The sequence below is a fragment of the Lucilia sericata genome, unplaced genomic scaffold (genome assembly GCF_015586225.1).
Source record: "Lucilia sericata isolate MDLA Ls3-8-SP2 unplaced genomic scaffold, ASM1558622v1 Contig000532F_arrow, whole genome shotgun sequence".
NCBI classification, from domain to species: domain Eukaryota; kingdom Metazoa; phylum Arthropoda; class Insecta; order Diptera; family Calliphoridae; genus Lucilia; species Lucilia sericata.
In genome coordinates, this window is record NW_023994544.1 from 18,345 (window position 1) to 43,203 (window position 24,859).

At 31.7% G+C, this 24,859-nt stretch overlaps 2 protein-coding genes across 2 annotated transcripts; both read left to right on the plus strand.

Annotated features, from left to right (window-relative positions):
- On the plus strand, nt 1-20,635 carry LOC119605926 (protein Skeletor, isoforms B/C). Its single transcript, XM_037959278.1, has 10 exons — nt 1-274; nt 421-580; nt 9,895-10,044; nt 11,174-11,524; nt 11,604-11,863; nt 15,249-15,348; nt 18,719-19,507; nt 19,573-19,766; nt 19,824-20,216; nt 20,347-20,635. Exons 2-10 carry the CDS (start codon nt 520-522, stop codon nt 20,386-20,388), a joined length of 2,340 nt encoding a protein of 779 aa, XP_037815206.1. The 5' UTR covers nt 1-274; nt 421-519; the 3' UTR covers nt 20,389-20,635.
- LOC119605925 (protein Skeletor, isoforms D/E-like) lies at nt 20,223-23,245 on the plus strand. The gene has a single exon (XM_037959277.1). It carries the CDS (start codon nt 20,277-20,279, stop codon nt 22,737-22,739), a length of 2,463 nt encoding a protein of 820 aa, XP_037815205.1. The 5' UTR covers nt 20,223-20,276; the 3' UTR covers nt 22,740-23,245.
- The last annotated feature ends 1,614 nt before the right edge of the window (nt 23,246-24,859 follow it).

Below are 24,859 nucleotides of genomic sequence, written 5' to 3' on the forward strand. Positions count from 1 at the left end.
AAACAACTAAACAGCCAACCAAGCAAACAGCCAGTCAGGCAGCCAACAACAGTCAACAGTCAGCCAGCCAGCATCTGTAAAGCCAAGTTATTATAAAGTTGGCATTTAAATAGTTAGTACGGTTTGGGTGTTCACAGTGATCGGTTGATTAACGAAAAAATAAGCTCTCGTGGAAAAGTAGAAAATTAAAAAAATAAAACGCTGGATAAAGTTGAAATAAAAAGTAGTGATTTAGTTTTTGTCTGTGTTGCAAAATCTAACACAAGAAGTGAATGTAAGAAATTTAAGAAAAAAAAAATACATAAAAGATATATAAATCCCACAAGGATAATTGTCAAAGTCCTTGAAAGCAAAATAGTTTGACAAAATAATAATAACAAAAATATTTATTTAAAAAATTTCTTTTGAATTTTCTTATAGTTGAGTGCATTATTACCAAATAACGGTCAGAAACGGCCTTAATTTAAATAACTCAAAAAAAAAAAAAAAATAGTTCAATTAAAAAAAGCATTTAAAAATATGCTGCATCCGCTTTTAAGCCCAAAAATGCTTTATGTATATGGATTAATCTGTTTAAGTTGTAAGTAAATTTTAAATTAATGAATTAATTGACAAATTAGCAAAATTATTATAAATTTTGCAATAATGAAACAAAAAAAAAAAAAACAAACAATTTACGCCATAAATTTTAACAGCTGTGTTAAAACAAAAAAAATCTTAACATAAAAAAACAAAAGACTTAAGCTGCAAACATTAATATGTATAAATAAGTTTTATGTATTTGGTGTTAAGAAAAAAACTGAAAGAAAACAAAAGACTTAAGACCCATACTCGTTTCGATTTTTATAACCTTAATTATGTTTTATTTCTTTATCGTGTGTTTGTGTTTTTTGATTTAATAGTTTTTTTCCATTCGACATGCCGAGATTTATACAATATACAATTTTTATGCAAATTTATTAATTTTTGAACTTATCACCATTTCAAATGAATTTTCCTTGATATAATTTAAAAAAGACCTTCTTTCTTCATACAAACGCAATAAATTTTGAAAAATAAAAAAAACTAACGTTTTGATGAGTTTATGTCGTTTTCGTTTGAGTATGATTGATTTATTTCGAATAATAAATGCATTTTTTTAGTTTTTTGTTAAAATTTACGTGTTTTTTGTGATAAAAAGAAACACAATTAGAATTGTTGTTTTTAATATCTCCAATGGAGTTGATAGAACTCTCAGCGTAAAAGGAGTGCTCCAGAATAAAATAAATTTTAATTTTTACCAATAAAAAATAAATTTCGTTTGCGAAAAGAATTATAAAGAATCAATCACGATTTTGCTAAATATTTAAACGATTTTTCAAATCGTCTTTAAACGAAATTGTAAATGGGCATTACAAAACTTTAACACTTCCACTTTACGCAAGTTAAAGTTCATTCAAATCGTCCATAGACTGGTTCATAGAATAGTCAGTAGACTAGTCCATAGACTTGCCCATAGAATTGTCCATAGATTAGTCTGCAAACAGGACCATAGATTAGTACGCAGACTGATACTCTGACTAGTTCATATATTGATCCATAGACTAGTCCATATTATGGTCCATAGACTAGTCATACAATAGTTCATAAGCTAATCTACTATTTTATTGACTAGTCCATGGACTATTCTATTCACTAGTCTATAGAAGACCCCATAGACTAGTCCATATGTGGATCAATACATTAGTTGATAGTCAATACACTTGCCAATAGGCTAGTCCATAGAATAGCCCCTAGACTAGTTCTTAGTCTAGTCAATAGGTAGGTAGGTTGATAGGAGGATGTATATTACATCAAATCCGAAGAAATACACCTAGGCCACTATCGGGCCTGTTGTGCGCTCCTTATCATGAAAAAAAGGGGACCTAATTTAATTATTGAATTATTTGAATTATTATATTTCCAAGAGGCCTTATGGGATTCTCTCACCCATATTTTTAGTTCAGCTTTTTTTGCGTCGAATGGTTTCGCGTTTGTCAGGTTAACTGCCTCTAGCTCCCTACCTTTTAAAGCTATTACATTCGCCCTTTCGTTACTGACTACTTCCGAGTGGGCTGGAACCTTACCTCTGGGAGAGTATTCAGTTAAAACTTTTTTACAATCCAATACGGTCTTAGATTTTGTTCTATCGCCTGATATCGCCCTAATTGCCTTGTGGCTATCGGTAAATATATTAAGCGCTGTGGGCGCCATATTTATTCTAATCCAATTTACGCATTCCGTTATTGCTCGTACTTCTGCCTGGAAACTTGTGTTATGATTTGTTAAACGGTGGTATATTTCTGTTTCTGGATCTTCAATATAGAACCCTAGCCCCACTTTGTCCCCCAATTTAGAGCCGTGTAACAACGGATTCCTACTGGTGTTTGCTCTAATGTTCCGCTTGACCAAGACATTCTTTCTGGGATCAGCGTTTCAAAGTTTCCAACATATTCTGTGTCTGGTATACGATCAGGCACGTCCGATGATTGTGTATAACCTTCCAATGTGTCCAGTATACATTGATGACGTGTCCTATAACCGCTTTTGGCCAGTTCACCTAAAGTAAAGAGCCGTTCGGCTGTAAGCGCCGCCTCATATCTTATATATTTCAATGGCTAGAATATCTAGCAACGTTTCCAGAGCCTTGGTTGAAGTAGTACACATGGCACCACTTATACCCAAGCAGCATGTACGCTGAACTCCCTGTAGTAGTTTGATATTGCACTTTTTGTCTAAAGTCTAGTCAATAACTTTCCAGACATTTTAGAAAACTTCCCCCTAATTATTGAGATATTTCAATCCTAATACTATACCATTCGACTCGAACCCATTACACAAAATTTATAGTAGTTACTCAATATTGTATATTTTTTAAGTGAAAAAGAGTTATATCCCCATTAAAAGCTATAATTTATTACTTTTCTAATTAAAACAATTTTAATGTTCATATCGTAAATCAAAAGTAAATTAACTAAATAATTTACTATTTTTTACCTTCAAAAAAATACATTAACTCAAAAAAAAAAACTATTTGAGGGTTAATTAAATTTTTTAAACTTTCTACAAACATACAGATTATCTAAAAAAAATCTCAGTTAGTAAAATCGAACAAAAAAAAAACAATCATCTATTCAAGTAAAATGTTAGAATTTGACTTCAATTCATTTAATTTTGTTTACATTTTATTACATGACATTCGTTATAGTGAATTTAACTCCTTTTAAGATAAATCAAATACACTTTCAAATTACAGAAATACATAAATAACAAAAATAATTTTATAATTTTATATGTTATTTATAGTCAAAATTCATTTAACTAAATGCCAAATGATTCATTTTAATAAAGTTTTTATTTTGTCTAGTTGTAATAAATTTTATTAAAATTAATTATATAAGAATATATGTTGCATTTATATGTAAGTTTTTGACCATGACTTATTGAAAATGTTAAAAAAAAAAAAAAAAAAACATTTGAAAATTTTTACATATTCAAATTCCGGTTCTTTAAAAAACCCAACAACTTTGTATTCGAATAAATGTAAATATTAAAAATTTATTTATTTTTTTTTTTAATTTTTTCTTGGAAGTTTACCTCTATGAAAATAAAAATATTTTAACAAAAAATTCGCATACATTTACAGCTATATAAATAAAAAATAAACAATTTATTTTTTTAATTAAAATACTCATTATTTAAATAGATTTATAATTAATGGTTTTTAAATAAATAAATTCATAAATCAAATGAAAATGTGATGTGCTAATTGTTTATTGTAAATTATTTAAAAAAAAATATTTTACACTTAGAGTATGAATGTAATTATAATTTGTACAATAAAATAATTATTTTTAAACAACTTCATATTTGACCATTTTAAAAAGTTGTTAAAATGATCTCTAAATCATGAGGTTTCAAAAAAAAAAAAAAAAAAATAGAAGTATTTTCTTTTATTTAAGATCAACTTCTTATATTTTTTTCTTTTTTAATATATAAAATTTTAAAAATTTTAAAGTTTTTATATCGGCTCAGAATCGTTTTCCGAGTCGATTTAGCTATGTCCGTCTGTTCGTATGTCTGTCTATCCGTCTGTGTGTCCATGTAAACCTTGTGGACAGGCTACATGTCGCAATTTTCAAGATAATTTGATAAAATTTGGAACATTTTTTTGACCCAAGGAAGAAGCCTTTTGAAAATGGTTAAAATCGGTACATTATTTCGCATAGCCCCCATACAACCGTATTTGAGCTCATAAATATGTTAAATGTTCTTGTATCACTCCATCAATCGGCAAAACTTAGTTTTATATAAGTCTTAATGATATTGTTAACATATTCACTGGTGTAGGTCAAAAGTATAAACAATTTAGAGACATTCAAATTCTCTAATATTCAATCTCTTAGTATTTCGATAATTTAAAAGTATGGTTCCACAAATAACATTTCATCGAAAATTTGGGTAATAAATCATACCTTTGAATGACTTTTGTAGAAGTTTTCATAATGACAACAAAGGAGAAATGGTCAAACTCTTCCTATATCTTATCTCAGCTGACTAAAGGATAAGAAATACAAAATATTTTCAGAAATTTTAGGGAAATTTCATTCCTGAATCTGATTAGTTCAATGTTGAACCCTATAGGAACATATACATGTCCTATTTGAGACATTATGTGTTGTGGGTATTACAAAGAGATCAGACTTCTGGATTTATGAACATGTTTGTACGTGTGTGACTTTTCATATAATCAATAATAAGCATTGAAGTACCATTATCGTCAGAGGACTCAGAAAATCTATCTACTCCCTCGTCTTGGGGTGACTGCAATCCTGGAAAAAAGTAGTGCTACTAATACCACTAGTCTCCCAGAACTATAAACATTAGGGGTCAAATATATCATCGGCCTTTCCCACAGGTCAAAGTTTCGGACTTTGTCTTGTCCCGGTTGTTGGAGAGGTCCCTTCAGTGTGCACGGGGTAGCTGGGGTTTAAGCCCAAACTCGCGGGAAGATAATGTTAGTTGAAATCTATATTTCGGGATAAGTTCGATCCTGTTGACAAAAAAGATTTTAACTCAACAGTTCTTTACATAGAGTACTAGTTATACCAAATGTACGTGGATAACTTAATAAAAATATAAATAAAATCATACTATTGAAAATCTGAACGGTATTTTCTCTAAATATTCATAATTTATCCGTAATAGTATAGCAAATAAACAATTTTAGGACTTAATTCATAAGTTGAACATTCGAGGACCTAAAGCCTGCTAAATTTGACGACTTTAACTCTAATAACCATGCCCACTATTGCTAGTCCGCCCATTTTTGTCCTTAATAGCCTTATTCATACAAATTTGAGATTTTAACATGCTGCAGTTTCCAAGCTAAACGACTTTTTTATATACAAAGATATTTGTTCATAGTTTAAAATTTTTTAACATTTTTAAAGAATTTGTTTATTAATTATGAATATAAAGTAAATTTACTTATATCCTTCTTATTAGAATTTTTCTTAGTGTACAATCAAAAATTATGAGTCAATTAAGGAAAGACGTAAATTGTATTTAAAATCAATTTTTGATTACAGTTAATTATTTTTGGTAGAAGTTTTCAAAAATAAACGCAAACATCTTAAAAATAAATTTTTAAATAAATTATTCAAATTAAATATGACTACGCAAATAATAAATAAATACGATTATATATTTATGTATGATAATATGTAAATTAGATAATAAATCGGAACATTGATCTTAGTATTTTCCACAGTCAACAAGACAAGAAGTTCAATATGCCGGCCACGTTGACATTTAATTTTTTTCTTAGTGCGTTGGTCTTGTTTTTTAAATACTTAATTTACATAGATAGATATGATTTTTTTTCGAATATATAGTTAAGAGGTTATACTTTGGTTAAGAGAATGTCTTTGAATTTGTGCAATTTTTAAATAAATTCAAATTAAAACTCACTGCCTGCAATATATTAAATTTATTTTCAAAACTACCTTCATTTTATTGTTCATTCAGTGGCAAATTGATATTTTGTTTTTTAGTTTTTTTTTTTCAAAAAAACTCGTTTTGTAATTTTTTTTTATTTATTTTATTTTTAAAGTTTGCAAATTGTTTTTAAAGTTATTTTATTGGTATTTTATATAAACTGAATTTTTTTCAACAATTTATTTTTGTACCCTACATCCAGACATGGAAAATTCAGTCTATAGTCTAGTCTATAGTCTAGTCTATAGTCTAGTCTATAGTCTAGTCTATAGTCTAGTCTATAGTCTAGTCTATAGTCTAGTCTATAGTCTAGTCTATAGTCTAGTCTATAGTCTAGTCTATAGTCTAGTCTATAGTCTAGTCTATAGTCTAGTCTATAGTCTAGTCTATAGTCTAGTCTATAGTCTAGTCTATAGTCTAGTCTATAGTCTAGTCTATAGTCTAGTCTATAGTCTAGTCTATAGTCTAGTCTATAGTCTAGTCTATAGTCTAGTCTATAGTCTAGTCTATAGTCTAGTCTATAGTCTAGTCTATAGTCTAGTCTATAGTCTAGTCTATAGTCTAGTCTATAGTCTAGTCTATAGTCTAGTCTATAGTCTAGTCTATAGTCTAGTCTATAGTCTAGTCTATAGTCTAGTCTATAGTCTAGTCTATAGTCTAGTCTATAGTCTAGTCTATAGTCTAGTCTATAGTCTAGTCTATAGTCTAGTCTATAGTCCAGTCTATAGTCTAGTCTATAGTCTAGTCTATAGTCTAGTCTATAGTCTAGTCTATAGTCTAGTCTATAGTCTAGTCTATAGTCTAGTCTATAGTCTAGTCTATAGTCTAGTCTATAGTCTAGTCTATAGTCTAGTCTATAGTCTAGTCTAGTCTAGTCTATAGTCTAGTCTAGTCTATAGTCTAGTCTAGTCTAGTCTAGTCTAGTCTAGTCTAGTCTAGTCTATAGTCTAGTCTATAGTCTAGTCTATAGTCTAGTCTATAGTCTAGTCTATAGTCTAGTCTATAGTCTAGTCTAGTCTATAGTCTAGTCTAGTCTATAGTCTAGTCTAGTCTAGTCTAGTCTAGTCTATAGTCTAGTCTATAGTCTAGTCTATAGTCTAGTCTATAGTCTAGTCTAGTCTATAGTCTAGTCTATAGTCTAGTCTATAGTCTAGTCTATAGTCTAGTCTATAGTCTAGTCTATAGTCTAGTCTATAGTCTAGTCTATAGTCTAGTCTATAGTCTAGTCTATAGTCTAGTCTATAGTCTAGTCTATAGTCTAGTCTATAGTCTAGTCTATAGTCTAGTCTATAGTCTAGTCTATAGTCTAGTCTAGTCTAGTCTATAGTCTAGTCTATAGTCTAGTCTATAGTCTAGTCTATAGTCTAGTCTATACTGAATAAATTGGTAAAATATTTTGTAATTAAGGTAAAAAAAATTAAATATTTCATTATATTTAATTTGAAAAAAATAATCAATATTCTCAACATACTCAGTAATGTAGGGTATCATATGTTCGGTCACGTCCGACTATAAATTCTTACTTGTTTTATTAATAATAATATTAATTTTCTTGTGTTTGATTGCGACCAATTGATTATAAAAATTATATTGGTTTTATCTGACTTTTTAAGCAATTTATTAATATGTTTGTGACTGGATGTTGTTTGTGTGTCAGTGTGTGTGTTTTTATTTCCAATAAAATGGGTTTTGAAAAAAGTATGTTACAATCTCTGATTTAAATTTTTGTGAACAAGGTAAAGGCTATTGCAACTTTAAATTTTAATGAGTTGCATATTTAACACTCTAATATGGTCGTTTTTTATTGATTATTTCTTTTATTGGCAATTTTGTGGGTGGAATATAAAAAGCTTTGTTTGCAAATAAAATTTACCATCATAGATTGTTGGGTTTTCTGTAGACATTTGCATAATGTTGCAATTTGAAAAATGTATTTTGATTTTTATAATTAAATTCAAGGTTATTTTAATTTTAGCGGATTGTGCATTAATTTATTGCAAATATATTTTAGTAACTCCCATTTTCCTTTGTACATACTTTACTTTTAAATGAATTTGTTCACCAATTTTTTTGTCCCTAAAAACATTCACCTTACATCCATCACCATTCAACCCAGCACACTTCTAATTCATCTAACACATAAGAAAATCTATCTATAGGTATACGGATCCTATACACTTTCATATACACTTAACACCAACTCATTTCCAACGCAAAGTCCTACAGTCACTCCTCTGTGGGGTATCTGTTGTCTTGCCAACAGCACGGAACTTATCCAGAATTATAGACTTTACCGTATATCAATCTTTTAACAAACATTCTCTTCCCGAGACTTTGGGTGTAAACTACATCCACCACATGCACCTCGAAGGAATCTCCAATAACCGGAACAAGACAAAGACCGAAATTCTACCCTGTGGTCTACCTGTTCCCGTGGTACCAGATTATGTGGTTCTCTGATTCGATTCCATGTCAAATCATTCGAAGACCGAGGATACATTTGATCACCATCAGTATATAGTCCTGGAAGAGTAGAGTTATAAGAAACACCTCTATTCCCCGGGATTGCTATAACAGCAATGTTTCATTTAAGCCTTCACATCGCGTCAAGATTCGAGATGTTTATCGATATATGTATACACAGAGGGAAAATAAACGTTTTAAAATTATATATACAAAATTTAAAAATTTACATACATAGAACACGTTTGCCTCCGGTAAGTTAGTACTGTTCTGTTTTAGTCTGTCAGACCGGAGGTCGAGAGTACAATTCCCTTCAAAGACATTGTTTAAGGAGAACTATACATCACATATACTTTTAAGCATGCAGAGCTAGCATATTCTAAGATGACTTAGTTTAGTTTGTAAATAATGGGTTAGTTTAGCTATCAACTGAAAATAAAACTCTATTTGGAATAAAATACTTTTTTAACTTTTGGAACAACTGTTCCCTATACGTCAAAAGTTTAAAAAAGTATATTCATATTCGTAAACACAGATCTCAAATGTTTTGAAATTCAAGCATCCATGTGACGTTCAGAAAGAAGGCTTGTATGACAACATTTAAGGTTTAATTAAAAACACAATAATTAAGAAATTAATGCTAATTATAATAGAATTTAGTATACAAATATCGCTGAGTAAAGCTATAATTTTACATTTTATTAACTTAATATAAGTTTTTTTCCAAGAATATTAAATTTAAAAAGCAACAATAAAGGAAGTCATTTGAATTAAATTTGCACAATTAATTTTACTAAGAAACACAAAATTATTATGGCTAAAAATATTATAAAAAATAACCATAAAAAATACGTAAAACACAAACAAAAAACTAATATATTAATAAAAGCGTTTTAAAGAATCACTATATAAAAAATTATAATAAAAATAAAATTGCAATATTTTGAGTTTTTATAATACGTTTATACCATAAATCAAATAAACCGTTATAAACTGCTGTAGTTTATGCAAAATATTCAAAATTTATAGAACAATATTATTTATAAAATGAAACCAATTTAAATTTTTATAAATATTTATAGATGATAAATTCTCTCTCCACTCCTAAAAAAATAAATAAAAAGATTAAGATGTTTCTAGAAAAAAAGAAGAAACTAAAATCTTATTAAGAAATCTATTTGGGTACGAAATGTTACGAAAACAAGTTTGAGTTTTAAGTCTTTTGTTTTTAACTACATACAAACATATTTATATAACAAAATAACACAATAATTAATGTTAATAAATTAGATTTTTTATTTTTATTATTAGTTAGAGGAGCTATTTAAAATTTGTTTACGTATTTTGTAATTTAAACATTCACTGTGTGTGTTTTTGTTTATTTATTTATTTTTTTGTTTCATATTTTTTTAGTGATCCCATTTACAAATGCTTCATTTCCATATTTTGGTACAAAAATTGGTTCATTAAAGCGCTTACATCATGGTGTTTCCGGCGATGTTTACGCAGTTGATTCGAGAACAATATTTGTGAAAAAATTTAACTACGATGGTGAAGCACCAGGTAATATTGAAAATAAAATATTTAATAATTGTGTTAAATTCGGCTATGCCGAATATGAAATACCCTTCATGAATATATATTTTTATACAAAAAAAATTTTAAAAATATTAAAATTTTTTTAGAATATTTTTATTTATTTTTTTTTAATTCAATACATAGTTTTTTTTTCTAGACATAATGTATACCATTTGATATACATATTGCTTATGTAGCAGTAGAAATATTTTCAAAATTCTAGTAAAAACTTGGGGTTTCTCAGAATTGACATCTAAATAGCAAACTTCTCGAAAGCCTTTCTGATAAAACATCTACGAGGCCTTTAAAAAATTGATTTCAACTGACATTTTAAACATTTATGGGCCGATTCTTAAATAGCAAACTTCTTGAAAACATGTCCGAAGAATAGTATCCTGAAATTATCATGGGCCTTCAGAAAATTGCTTTCAACTAGCAGTTTAAATATTTATGGACCGATTCTTAATAGTAAACTTCTCAAAAGCATGTCCGATAGAATTATTCAAGATTTGGATCCTGAAGTTATCGGGGACCTAGCTTCTCGAAAACACGTCTGGTAAAATTACTCAAAATTTGGATTCTAAAGTTACCTGGGACCTTCAAAAAATTGATTTCAACTAGCATTTTAAATACTTATGGACCGATTCTAAAAAGCAAAACTTCTTGAAAACATGTCCGATGAATTATTCAAGAATTGGATCCTGAAGTTATCTAGGACCTTCAGAACATTTATTTCAACTAACATTTTAAATATTTATGGACCGATTCTAAATAACAAACTTCTCAAAAGCATGTCTAATAGAATTACTCAAGATTTGGATCCTGAAGTTATCTGGGACCTTCAGATTTGAACAACATTCATTAATTTGAACAACATTTTAAATATTATTGGACCAATTTTGCTAATTTTATATATAAAACTTCCCGAAAATTTGGAGCCTTCTGAAAATATATGTATATGTATGTTATAAGTAAGTCTGTAGGTAGAAATTACAAACGGAATGAACAAACTTAAAGTGAAGGGTATAAAAAAAACCCGCGCACAAATTTTTTTTAACAAAAGAAAATATATATAACAATTGCTTTAATTATAATGCTAAACATTCTCTTACAGCTGCCTATTTCTATGTGGGCAATACCAACAAACCCAGCAATGAGGGAGCTTATCGTTTGCGTGACGAAAGAGGAGGCGCTGCTGCTTTAACCCGCCGCTATAGAAACAAGGATATAACCTTATCCTTACCCGAAGGCATTAGTCTTAAAGACATTAAATGGTTTTCGGTATGGTGTGATGAATTTGCTGTTAATTTTGGTGATGTCACCATACCCAGTAATTTGGATTTTCCCCGGCCGCAAAAAATTAACAATTTAAATGGTGTACATGATGTTAAATCCGATAATATTGTTATAGTCGATGCCCAAACCTTATTAGTGCCAAATTTTAGCTATGATGGTGAAGCTCCCGGTAGGTTTTTAATTTAAGGCTGAAAATCTTAAATTTTTCTTTATGTATGACAAATATTATGTATTATTAATCGCTATAGATGCCAAATTTTGGGTTGGTCAAGGTGATCGTCCCTCACCCAATGGCTTGCGTATACCCGATGAGAATGGCAAAGAAGATCCCTTAAGACGTTATGATCGCAAGACCATTGTACTCACCCTACCCGATGATTTGACCATTTTCGATATTGGTCATTTTGGTGTTTGGTGTGAAGCATTCACTGTCGACTTTGGTCATGTTCGTATACCGAAAAATTTGAATGTCCCACCCTCTCTTAAAATGTTGGGTATTAGTCCTCAGGTAAAAAAACATATAAATTCTATACTCAATAATTTAGATGTGTAGATATAACTAAGTAAAAAAAGCATTTAAATGAAATCAGTAATCAAACAACAAATACGTAGAGAAAAAGTTAATTAGAGTTTTGTTAACATAAGAATGAAAATGTTAAACATAAGATAAAAATGTTTAATTGCAAAAAAATTCCATTCATCAAGCAAAATATGTATGTATGTAGTTAAAAGAAAAATAATTGGTGAACAAAAAAAAAACACACGAAGCAAATTATTAATGCTGTAATTGTAAACATTCATTTTTCATAATTTTAATTATATAATTTTAAGTGCTTAAATATTATATTATAATATCCATTGTTTTTATACTATTTAAATATTTATTTCATTTTTTATATTAAAAGAATTAAAAAAAAATAATTTAGACTTAAATGATAGAGAAGTGGTAGTATCAATACAATATTTCACAATAAGGGAAGTTTTACATTTACAATTTCAAACTTTCAAAATTATGCGCAAATAATATATTTTCGGATATATCTCGAATACATAGTTCTTAACTTTCCACGTTTGAATGTTGAGAGCGAAACACCGATCTATCGATCCACTACGTACAAGAGCAAAGATCCCAAAGAGTATGCAATGCTGTAGCCAATAACAACTCTGCACTAATATAATCTAAAGGATCAAATGTCCTTAATGTCTGTCTGATTATCAATATATACTTCGTTTCAACTACAAAAATCATTTGAAATGTCAGTTAATGCACTAAGACGTTGAGAACAAAATACCGATCAATCGATCTACTTCGTCAAAGAGCGATGATTCTAAAGATCCCAAAGTATATGGAAAGCTCTAATTCGTTACACCTTGATACCAATATAATCTAACGGATAGGAATGGTCAGAAAGTCTCTTTAAGCAAAATGTAGTTTCCAGGCAACATTAAAACAATCAAACTTGCAACCACATTTTACAAACTTCTCAAAATCATGACTGATAGAATTATTTAAGATTTGTATTCCAAAGATACCACGGAATTTCGACATTCGTACAGACAGACGGACATCGTTAAATTTATTTCGATTTCTAAAAGATTTCAGAAAGTGTACAGGATTGCACAATTAAATTGTATTACGAACTCAATTTAAGAGTTTCTTTAACTTTCAACGTCTGAACGTTGAGAACGAAACACCGATCAATCGATCCGCTTCGTCCAAGAGTGAAGATCCCCGCAACACATAATCTAACAGAATGGATGTATTTCAAGACTGCCTGATGCAAACTCAATTGTAGAGTTTGTCCAAGAGCGAAGATTGTAAAGAGTATGCAAGGCTCTATGCTATAACACCTTGGCACCAATATAATATACCGGATGGGTTCTCTTTCAAGTCTGCCTGATTTTTAGTATCTACTTCTATATCGCCCATGACAAATATATATACATTAGAATTTCTTTAACTTTCCACGTTTTGGACGATTGAAAACGAAACTTCGTTCAAGAGCGTAGATCCCAAAGAGTAGGAGAGTGCAAAGCTTTACTCTATAATATAGTGGATCGGTTGTTTTTCAAGTCTACCTCAGTTTTATCATCTGCCCATCATATAAAACCTACGACGGAAAAATGATGTCTGAAGACGAAAAAACGTTCCGTATTTGTTTACATCTGATCTGATAAAACTCCATCTAATCTATCTATCTATCGGGGATCGGTTTTCTTTCTGAATAATTTTTAGTATCTACTTCTATATCTCCCATAAAACCTAAGACTTAATCAAGAATCTTTGGGGAAAAGTTTTGTCTGATATTTCACCAATGTTGACCTATTTTCATCAAAAAAGCCATTGATACCCTTAGTGATGCCTCAGTCTGCTTGTGCTTCCCGCAACAGTACATCACTTCCACAACTTTACACGATTGTAAAAAGAACGAAACATATAAAAAAAGAGGGGAAAGCTCGAACTGAAATCGGAAACCCATTGTTTAAACGGGATCAAAATTTCACATTCCCACAGATGAAGACAGTAATAGCAAGACACAATATGTTCTTAAACAATTGAGAGTTTAATCGCTCTGCAAACTCTCTTTTTCCATAGATACAACTTCCCTATTTACTTGAAAATTTTGTTAAATATTTGTCCAGTTCACAATTAGAGTTCTATTGTTGTATGTCATAATTAATTTATTATAGGTTTGTTTTTTTAAAACAAAAATAAAACTATAATAAAAAAATTACGACATACAACGCTACAATGCCGATTGTGAGTTGGACAATTGTATGGACTCTACTCTTCTCTCTCTTTCATTTAAGTCTTAACTTGTTTCTTAACTGAAATTTAAATTTATTTGTAAACACAAAAAGTAAAAAAAAAAGAAAAAAAATTTCGGCCAATTCTGTGAAATTTTGTTTTTATTTGTTTAATTTATATATTTTTTTATAAGTTTTTTTTCTATTTAAGTTAATGAATTTTTTTATAAATAAAATTTTGTTTATGTTTAAACAATATTTTAATCAAAAAGAAAAATTGTGTTTGAATATTATTTTTTTATATATAAATTTTTTTATTCTTTAAAATATAGATACAAAGTGAAATATGTTGTGTAAAGGAATTAATATTATGGCAAATGAAAATTTATGTGGAAATAGGTTTATGTATGCTTTTTTTTTTTTTTTTGCTTATACTGCCTGTTTGTGTGAAAAATTTACCCGTATCCAGAGCCAACCATCAGCCTCCTGTTCTTACTAACTGCTCCTTAAACATTCTTTTTGTTGTCTTTTTTTCGCTCAATCTTTTTCGAAATATTTTCTTTTCTTAAATTTCAAAAAAAATACAAAATTTTTTATATTTCAAAAAGAACATTTTTCATTTTGTATGTATATTTTCATGTTATAATAAAAAAATTTTATATATATAAAAAAAAATTATTCAAAAACACAACAAAAACAACTACAACAATATTAATAATTAAGTACATAACACAAACATTTAATTACATTTTGAAAAAAAATCTTACAAAAATTGGGAAGGTTTTTGGTAAATATTTATGGTTTTTGGTTTTTTTCTTAAGTTTCCTTATTATATCATTTTTAAATGTTTATTATTTTTGTCATTTAACACTCATTGTCAAGGTTAACTTGTTAAAAACACTCACATTAACTGTTTTATAAATAAACGCTTTGCATTTTATTTCTGTAATTTAAATTTAATTAAATTAAATTAATTAACTTTCAAATTATTAAAATTTTGTTTTTCGTTTTCTTATTTCTCTAATTATAATGTTTAAAACAGGTTGGTTTTTAATAAACAAAAATTTTGTTTGTTTTATTAATTTGTTGAATTAATTTATGTTAAATGGTTTTTGTGTATTAAATATTTTAATTAATTTTTATAGTCAAAACTTAATTGTGAAGTCTTATATGATGATAAGGCTTTCGAAGTACGCTGGGCAATGGCTGGTGATAGTATCGTCGTACAATTGGTGGCAAAATTAGGTAAGTTTTGCTTTTTTTAAACTTTTTTATATAAACGACTTTTTTTTTTTAAAAGCGCTTTTGAAGATTTTTTTTTGAAATATTTGAAAGGTTTACGTAATACCTTTCATTTGATATACATATGTATATTCAGCGTTAAGAAATTACGCTGAATACGAGATCGAGACTCCCAAATACAAAAGTGGGAGTTTTCCGCATTTTTAAGTTTACTCAAAGTATTGTCCATGGCCTCTTTCCAATCTTCTGACAACATATCCACGCCAAAAGAATTGCTCATCTTTTAAGCCAAGACCTTTTCTAAAGTGAAGCGTATCCCAGGGAGATCTTTCTGCATCGATCAACGCAAGGTCTGGACCATGAGAAAAACTTTCCCACAACTTTTTTCTAAATAGTTTTTCACAGGTATTGCAACATGCGATAGAGCGTTGTAACGATGTACTATTTTACGCTCGCAAACGGAACAGTTGCATTTGATAGAAGTTCCCTATAACCTTCTCCCTTCTGCATATGATGCGCATTCCTGACTTCATATTGGCAGCGTTTTCGGCCATTGATTACTCCAAACGAATCAGTTGCACTCGGTATAGGTTGCCTGTGATAATCTGGCCAAGTTTCAGCTTTTGGTCGCATCAAATACTGAGCATTTTTGAGATGGATAGCGTCATGTATATTTGGCTATAATGTTAATTCGGCTGGTTGCTCGGGCAACTCATACGATCTTTTACGCTTTCGGTTATTAAGTAATGGTTCGGCGCAAAACAATTTTCAAGGACTATCGACTACAATTTGTATCGTTCGCAGTTTTTGATGAATCCTGCCACTCGCAAACATTTTAAAAGTGCTGCTTTAGCAGCTCTCAATGATTTTGCTAGCTCTTGTTAAGTTTGACAACAATCTACTTGGACTTATGTATCTAATTCTTGGCCTTCAAACTAGTTTTTGGGTAGCCTGGGTTATCAATGTTTTGTCCGTCAGTCAGTCACAAACTATCTCCGGTACATTGAAACTGATGGAAAACATTTACGATAAGCTTCAGTTTGCAAAGAATTAAGACAAAGAAGTGGGTTTAAAAGAACACCATAAGCTGTGAATCCCGCATTTTTAAGTTATACACCCAAGATTGGTCTTAGATTTACGTCCATAAAATGCCTTTGTTCTTTGAAAAACATATGTATCTATAAGGTTCCCGTTTATATTTATTACCATAAAGTATTTCCCAAACGTTAACATTTTCAAAAGGAATGTGTCGCATTTGTTAAAATTTGACCAATAACGGCGAAACATATCTAGGATCAGACTATAACAAAGATTAATACTTTATCGAACACAATCGACGAATGGGCGGCAGAAAAATCGGAATGATCCTATATCACCGCTTGCGGAATGTCTAAAATGCTCTGGCACAGTTTTCCAAGGAAAACTACCTTAACCCTCTTGACCCTTGATATAAATTCTCCAAGAATTCTTATAGGCAACAGTCATTGCAGAATTACAGTTAGAAGTAATGGGCAGATCTCTTTGGGATCAAAGATATAAAAAGAACGCTCAAATTAAGAACGAATAATTTCAACGCCGTCACAATGGGATAAATTTCCTGAGAATAGTTTTCCTAATTTGCGATTTACTCACACCCAACTTTTGAAAGCGAATTTCGTGGAATTCTGAAACAAAAAACCTCATTCCATTCGCATTTCAATAAACGTACGGATAAGATTATATCTATGCATCTTGGCGATAATTTTGAAACAACACATATGCTAAGGTTTTAGAATCTAACCGACAACGGAATAACGTACTGTCTAGGATGAAAATCTAAAAGACTGATTGCTATTTTTGGAATTTTAAGAAAGTATCGTATCTGTGACCAGCAGTACCGAATCGTACTAATTCTATCGCTGGAGTTATTTGATACTTGAGATTATTTCAAAGCCTTGATATCAGATATCAGACCCCTTGAAAATTGCAATGGGATTATTGAAAGCGACCGTTTCCATAGATAAAGGTTTTTCGTTAAAAAAATGCATTTTGTTTTGAATATTTCTTAAATGAGATTAAAATTGACTTCGCAATACTTTCACAATTTGAAACATCAGCCTATGCCATGACGGATGGTCATGCGATTTAACATCTTTAAACATATTTCTTTGGGGTCACATTAATTCGCTAGTCTATACCAACAAGCTTAAAACGTTAGAAGAGCTTTAGGCCAATATTGAACGCAAAATTTTAGATATATCGGCGGATTTATTTGCTCGAGACACAAATATTTTAAGTAACTTACTAACGTTAGTAGTCTGAAATCAGCGAGTAATCTTGAAGTCTCATGTCATTTCTAAATTTTTAGATTGTTATTATTCTACAGACGCATTACCTCCATTTAAATGTAAATTTAACATATTAATAATAATCTTTTATAAATACTACACAAATTCTAACAATTTCTTTCGTAAAAATGGTACATGCAACAAGTTGCATGCATATATTGCTTTATTGAATGATACATGTTATGCGAAAAACTCGTTAATGAAAGTTTTATAACATCATGTTGCAAAAGCGACTCCATACTTTTGAGAGAAAAATAATTCAATCTCTATAATTATGGTCACAAATTTAAGTATCTAGTTATCTGTTATGTTCAAAGATATATACGAGTTGTGTCCACAAAAAAAAATAAAAACAAACTTGAAAACAACATTCCTAAGCGTGTTACTTACAACAATTTACTCCGTTTATTGAACTTCATAATGGTGAGTGTGACATGATGTACTTACTCCACTCTAAGACTATGTGCAGATAAATCAAATCACCGTAACTTTTATATAAATAATCGGGGCATAAGGAATGGTGTAAGTATTTATAAAAACCAGGCTAACTTGCCAAGCAACTGGTGGCATTTGGATGTTAGTAACACAGTGATTGAGACACAAACTCTCATAAAATCCATGCTACTTTAAACAGCATTTTTTATTTTAGATTAAACAACCTCAATTTATAAACAAATTGCATGACAATTAATTTTATGTACGTAAGTTCGTACGTAAAACCAGCAGCTTTTAATGACCGATTCGTTACAATTGGTCTTGATTTCCATAAAAGATTGTACGTTGTTGCCAACATCAATCATGTTAGAAATGAAAATTGTGAAAGATCTTATTGTGAATTGTTTACTTAATCAAACTTAATTATTTCTTTTCAAAACATTTAAAAATTTAATTAAACGAAACATTTCAACACTTTATTGTACGAACAAAAATGCTTAAAACTATTTTAACAACTCTGTTAGTACGATATTTGAAAAAGATCTAAAAAGTATTTTTCTAGTTTAATTACATTAGCCATAAGTTACAATTCCCTTTTATCTTTATTTTAGATGATAATGAATATATGGCATTCGGTATTTCACCGGACAAGGATCGCAGTGTTATGATTGGTTCTGATGTGGCCGTCAGTTGGGTAGATAGGGCAACTGGTAAAGGTTATGCCGTCGATTACTTTTTGGAAGGTAAATCTCAATGTTCGGGTAAACGCGGCAGTTGTCCCGATGTAAATATCGATGATAATACGAATTCTATACGTTTACTTAATGCTGCCATGGTAAATGGTTATTCCATTGTCACCTATCAAAGATCGTTGAATGCAACAGATAGATTAGATTTACCCATTGCTAGAAATGGTTTTGAAGCCATTGTCTGGGGTATTGGTCCATTGAATGAACGCAAAGAAACCTCATTCCATTCGCATTTTAATAAACGTACACATTATATTGATTTCGGAAGACAGCCAACATGGAATTGTCCAACACCTGAAGGTCAAAAACCTGGTCCAGATGACGACGATGATGATGATGAGGAGCAGCCACAAAATCAACAATCAGGCAAAGGTTATCCTCCTGCCTCGAAACCTTCGAGAGGAGATGGTGTACCCGAAGAAGAATTCTATGACAATAATAGGGCACAAGCTTTGCAGGGAGCAAATAGACGTCAAGAGACTACTAACACAAGATTAGCACAAAGACGTCCAGTGCCTACTCCTAAACCAGTTATAAATGAAAATGGTGCCTGGGATATTCCCGCTATTCAGTGTTATGAACCAGAAGACGGTGTATTCTATGCTCAAATGGGTCCTACTGGTGGTAAACATGGTTATTCAGCTATTACAGGTATACATTCAAATTTCGCACCTTATTTTCAACTTTATTCTCTATTACTTGAATAACTTTTGTAGGTCATGTTGGTTGGGGTATATCATGGTTCATTAATGGTCTATTGATTCCTGAGATTCACGTTGTTCGTGGAAAGACTTATACTTTCGTTGTAGAAGGTGGCAATAATCCTGATGTACCCGCCAAATATCATCCATTCTACATAACTGACGATCCTATCGGTGGTTATGAACATAAACGTGAAGAAGAAAAGAAGGTACGTCTGTAATTTAAAGAAGATTTTTCCTTTCATTTAAGCCGTTCCCCTCCTTAGAATATACGCATATTTGCTGGTGTACACAGATCACGTTCAGGACAAATTACTCCCACCGGTGTGGGTCGTTTGTGTAATTGGACTCCCGATATTGATGGACCACCAGCAGATGACTACCAATCGTTTGGAGCCTATCAACGTACCTTAACATTGAAATGTGATCCCGGTGAGCCTGGTGTTATTACCTGGAAGCCAGATCAAAACACACCCGATACTGTTTACTATCACTGCTTTACGCATCGTTATCTTGGTTGGAAGATTCATGTGCATGATACGTGTGATGACGCCCGTTTTGCAGCCTCGGAAAAACATGCAGTACGCGTGCCGGCACCCGTAGCTGTTCAGGAAGAAGATGATGTAGCAGCAGAAGCATCTTTACGTCATGAAACAAAGGTCAGCCCCAACGATAATTTTTTGTTAAAGCACCAAACAGATTTAATTAAGAATCACAATATGAACGGAACTCCGCCGAAATTAACTTTTGAAATAACAAAATCAACGGAAATTACTAAATTGATTTCAGATGGGATCCGAGCTGCTGAGGCTCTCGAGGATAGCATATTGAGGCAAAAGCAACAACAACACCAACAGGCAAGTGGGTTAGTAAATCAAGGTTTGGCCAACAACTATATAGTCAACAGCAACACAAACAGTGCTAACGTTAGTCCTTCCTTGGGTACTAGTGCCCCATCCCCCTCGTCCTCTACACATGATGCCTCAAAGACGTCTCAAGCCGGTTCGTCACATCCGTTGGTGCCACCACAGCAACCGCATATATCAACAAATCCGCCAGAAACTCTGCATGGCGAAACTAATTTACAACAATTTTTAGATTCATTACAATCCACATCTTCACTCTCGCAATCACTCTCATTACCACATCCTAACAATAGACAATCACCAGTCTTATTAGCCACTCACTTACAATCACATTTAAACACACCATATAACAACATCCATTATCATTTGGCACAGCCACACCATCATACTACCAACAATCTAACCAATAATTTACCTTTAAAGAATTCACAGAAACCAATAGGGCTGTCTGAATATTTAAGGCCACCATTTAACGCACCTCTTTTCCATCCAGTTAAGTTGCCAGGTCGTCGTCCATATCCAGGACCCATCAAAAAGGTTCCCGCCTCTAAACCCATATTGCCACAACAATTACCAAGACATCCTCCAGGACTGAGTGGTCCAGTACCACAACCTTCAGTTATTGTTAATCACTATCGCAAGCCTGTACCCACTTTATTGAGACCTTTCATCAAAGATAAGCCATTTCCATTGCAACCGTTGGCGGCTTCTGTTCTTCTATTGGGTCAACCAACCGAATTGAATAACATGCGTAAAACAGACAACCTCATACATATGCTAAAGAAACCTATAATACCAGTGCCCTACGCTGATTTAATGCCACAGGGAAGTCTCACAAAACCCATATATAATAATAAAAACTCACTAGATAAATTGAAAAATAAGCCCATAAAAATAGCGGTTGACAACATAAAATCTCATGAAACGTCCACAACAACTGCTAAAACAATAAACGGTTTAAGTCCTGTGGGAGTTTTCAAAGAACCTTTCGATATGCAGGAAATTAAAGAAGAACCTACCGCCGCTGAACTAGCCACCATGAAGCCAGCCGTAAATGAAGGTTTTAAGCCCGATACAGTGGTTGTTGAAAGTGGTTTTAAACCAATACTAAGGCAGGATGGTCCCATGCCACCTCCCGAAGTAGTAGAACAAATTGCAAGCCGTCGCGAAGATCCAGGCTTAGAAATTGATGAAGCAATGGAAACTGATACTCTATTCTTAACGTCTCAACAGCAGACCCAAACTCAAAACTTTGAGCCCATGTTTATACCATCTCCACCAGACAGCACAAACGCAACCATAATAATACGCAAAACATCGGACGCACAAAATATGTATAATACCCCAGTTGTACAGAGTATGGCGACTAACAATCTTAAGGACTTTGTATATAACAAACCAATCAGCTCAATGTTAAAGTCAACTTTGAATCTACCAGAAGCTGCCAAGTTGAGAAATGCCTCATTAGAAGATATACTTAATGAATCAACTGAACAGGATGACAACAAAAGTGGGGATTATAAAGAGGAAAATGTACAAAATAATCTTGAAGAGTCTACAACTCAAAAACAATTGACCACAAAACAAAATAAAGTTATAATTAAAGAAATTAAGGAACTTTACCCATCTGATGAATATCTAGATATGGAGGGCTTTCAATCTGAAACAAAACTTAAGCTTATAGCTACATCCACTACAAAAGAGGAACCTAAAGTGAAATCAACCACTCCCGCCGAAGTTGTCTTGAAATTAAACAAAATTAATAAAAATGATAAATCCAATTTAGATGATATTGAATTCGATAGCGATAATTCAAAGGAAATGGGAGAAAACAATGACAATGACAACGCTAGAGAAGAAGACGATGATGAATATTTATTCGATTTAGATCAACCCGAAGCCCAAGCTGCTGAACGCATCGATACCTATTATTTACCACCCGATAATCGTAAAATACCACATGCTAATATACCAAGTGGTTCTGTAATAACATTTGATGGTAAATCGGTAATCGATAGCTCATTGGTGTTGCCGCCTAAATTGGATACTGAAAGAGATGATACTTCGTCACCACGACTTTTTAATGGCAACGGTAGACAAGGCCTTTCTAAATTACAACAATTAATAAGAAGTACTCCCCAAGTTGTACCATTTCGTGGCGAAATACCACCTTTAACGCCCGACTTAAGTCCTGAAACCACCCAACGTTCATTACAATCTAATAATAAATTTAATACGTATTCGTCATCATCATCAACATCTTTGCGTTCAACTCAATCAACAAAATTACAAATAATAAAAAATAATAGCAATTAATAAATTAAAACCAAGAATTTCAGTAGAATCAATCATCCATTCAATCATCTCAATCATTCTCTAACAAGAAGCATTAGTTTCGTTTCTTTTTTTTTCTACTTATGTTTTTAGTCTTTGTAGGCAACAAATACTCTTTCTACGCTCATCCACGAACCACTTAGTAACTTGCCATCATCTCTGAGAAGGACGCCTTCTGATTACTTTAATAAATAATAATCGTAATAATTAACCAATTCATAAACAAATTATTAATTATATTTATAAATTTAAGTTCTCTTCCCCTTTTCTATATTGTATACATAAATAATACATGCTTAATTAAATATATTATAAATAGTAGATGTTGTTTAGAAAACCATAGTGTTTTTTATACAAAAATGTAGAAAATTGTGTGCTAAATATAAAGTATACTCTTTATATATAGAGTATGTACTTTATATTCTATAAATTAAGTATAAGAAATTACATATATTTTACTTATAAATAAATAATGTTAAAACAATAAACATTTATTTTGAAGTTGTTTGTATTACTGTTAGCTTAAGCTTAAGCTGTTAGGATTATTATCCCTGAAATTACAGATTTTTGATATTTTTTTCAATTAGGGTGTTATTTAAAATTCTTCAGCCGATATTAGGTTTTTAGTATTATTAATGATCACTGATTTTAGTTTTCTCACTTAGAGCATTATTTAAAGAGCTACAGTCGATCTCAGGTTCTATATACATATAACAATAATTTTTTGATGGATAAATAAAGTGATCACAATAATTCGTTTTCTCAATTTAGCCTTTAATTAGGGATCTATAGGTGATTTTTAATTTTACGTAGCAAAAATCAATTTTTGATCAATTGAAGTAATCTTATTTAAGGATCTGCAGACGATTTTAGGTTCTTAATGCAAACCTAAGTCTTACGTCCTTCCTACTTAAAACCTTGGAACGGATAGTCGATAGCATGGTTAAAAGCAGCATACCATACAAAGACCTTAAATATAAGCAGCATGCTTATGTAAAGGGACGATCGATGGAAACCGCTTTAAATGAAGTTGTCCACTACATAGGTGAATCTTTCGATAGCAAACTGTATACACTGGCGGTATGCATTGACATCGAAGGCGCTTTCAATAACGTGCACACTGATACCCTTATCCAATCCCTAGACCAGTTTTATGTTGACCGGGTGTTCCGTAACTGGATCAACTACATGCTAAGGAACAGATGGATAAGCTGCGAGATGTACGATATAACTATCAGGAAAAAGGTATTTCGCGGTATACCACAGGGTGGCATTTTGTCTCCTTTACTCTGGGTTACCACGATTAATAGCCTCCTAAGGACCCTAACCGAGAAAGGACTTAGACCTGTCTGCTATGCAGACGATGTCGTAATACTTTTAAAGGGAAAGGATCCAAATTACTTGTGTAGAAGAGCTGAGGAGGCTCTGAATACGGCCTTGAGCTGGGCTCAACCGAGAGGCCTCAATGTTAACCCGGCGAAGACGGAAATCTGTCTTTTCAAAAGAAAGACAAAAATGTCTACGTATACTGAACCTTGCTTCCGTGCTGGGCGATATGTAGGAGAACCATAGGCATGAAATGGGGTCTTAGTCCTACTATGACAAATTGGCTTTATAAAAGTGTAATTAGACCAATTCTAGCTTATGCTTCAATAATCTGGTGGACTGTTTTGGACAAAAAGTGTAATATCAAACTACTACAGGGAGTTCAGCGTACATGCTGCTTGGGTATAAGTGGTGCCATGTGTACTACTTCAACCAAGGCTCTGGAAACGTTGCTAGATATTCCACCCATTGAAACATATATAAGATATGAGGCGGCGCTTACAGCCGAACGGCTCTTTACTTTAGGCGAACTGGCCAAAAACGGTTATAGGACACGTCATCAATGTATACTGGACACATTCGAAGGTTATACACATTCATCGGACGTGCCTGATCGCATACCAGACACTGAATATGTCGGAAACTTTGAAACACTAATCCCAGATAGAATGTCTTGGTCAAGCGGAACATTAGAGCAAATACCAGTAGGAATCCGTTGCTACACGGATGGCTCTAAATTAGGGGACAAAGTGGGCCTGGGGTTCTATATTGAAGAC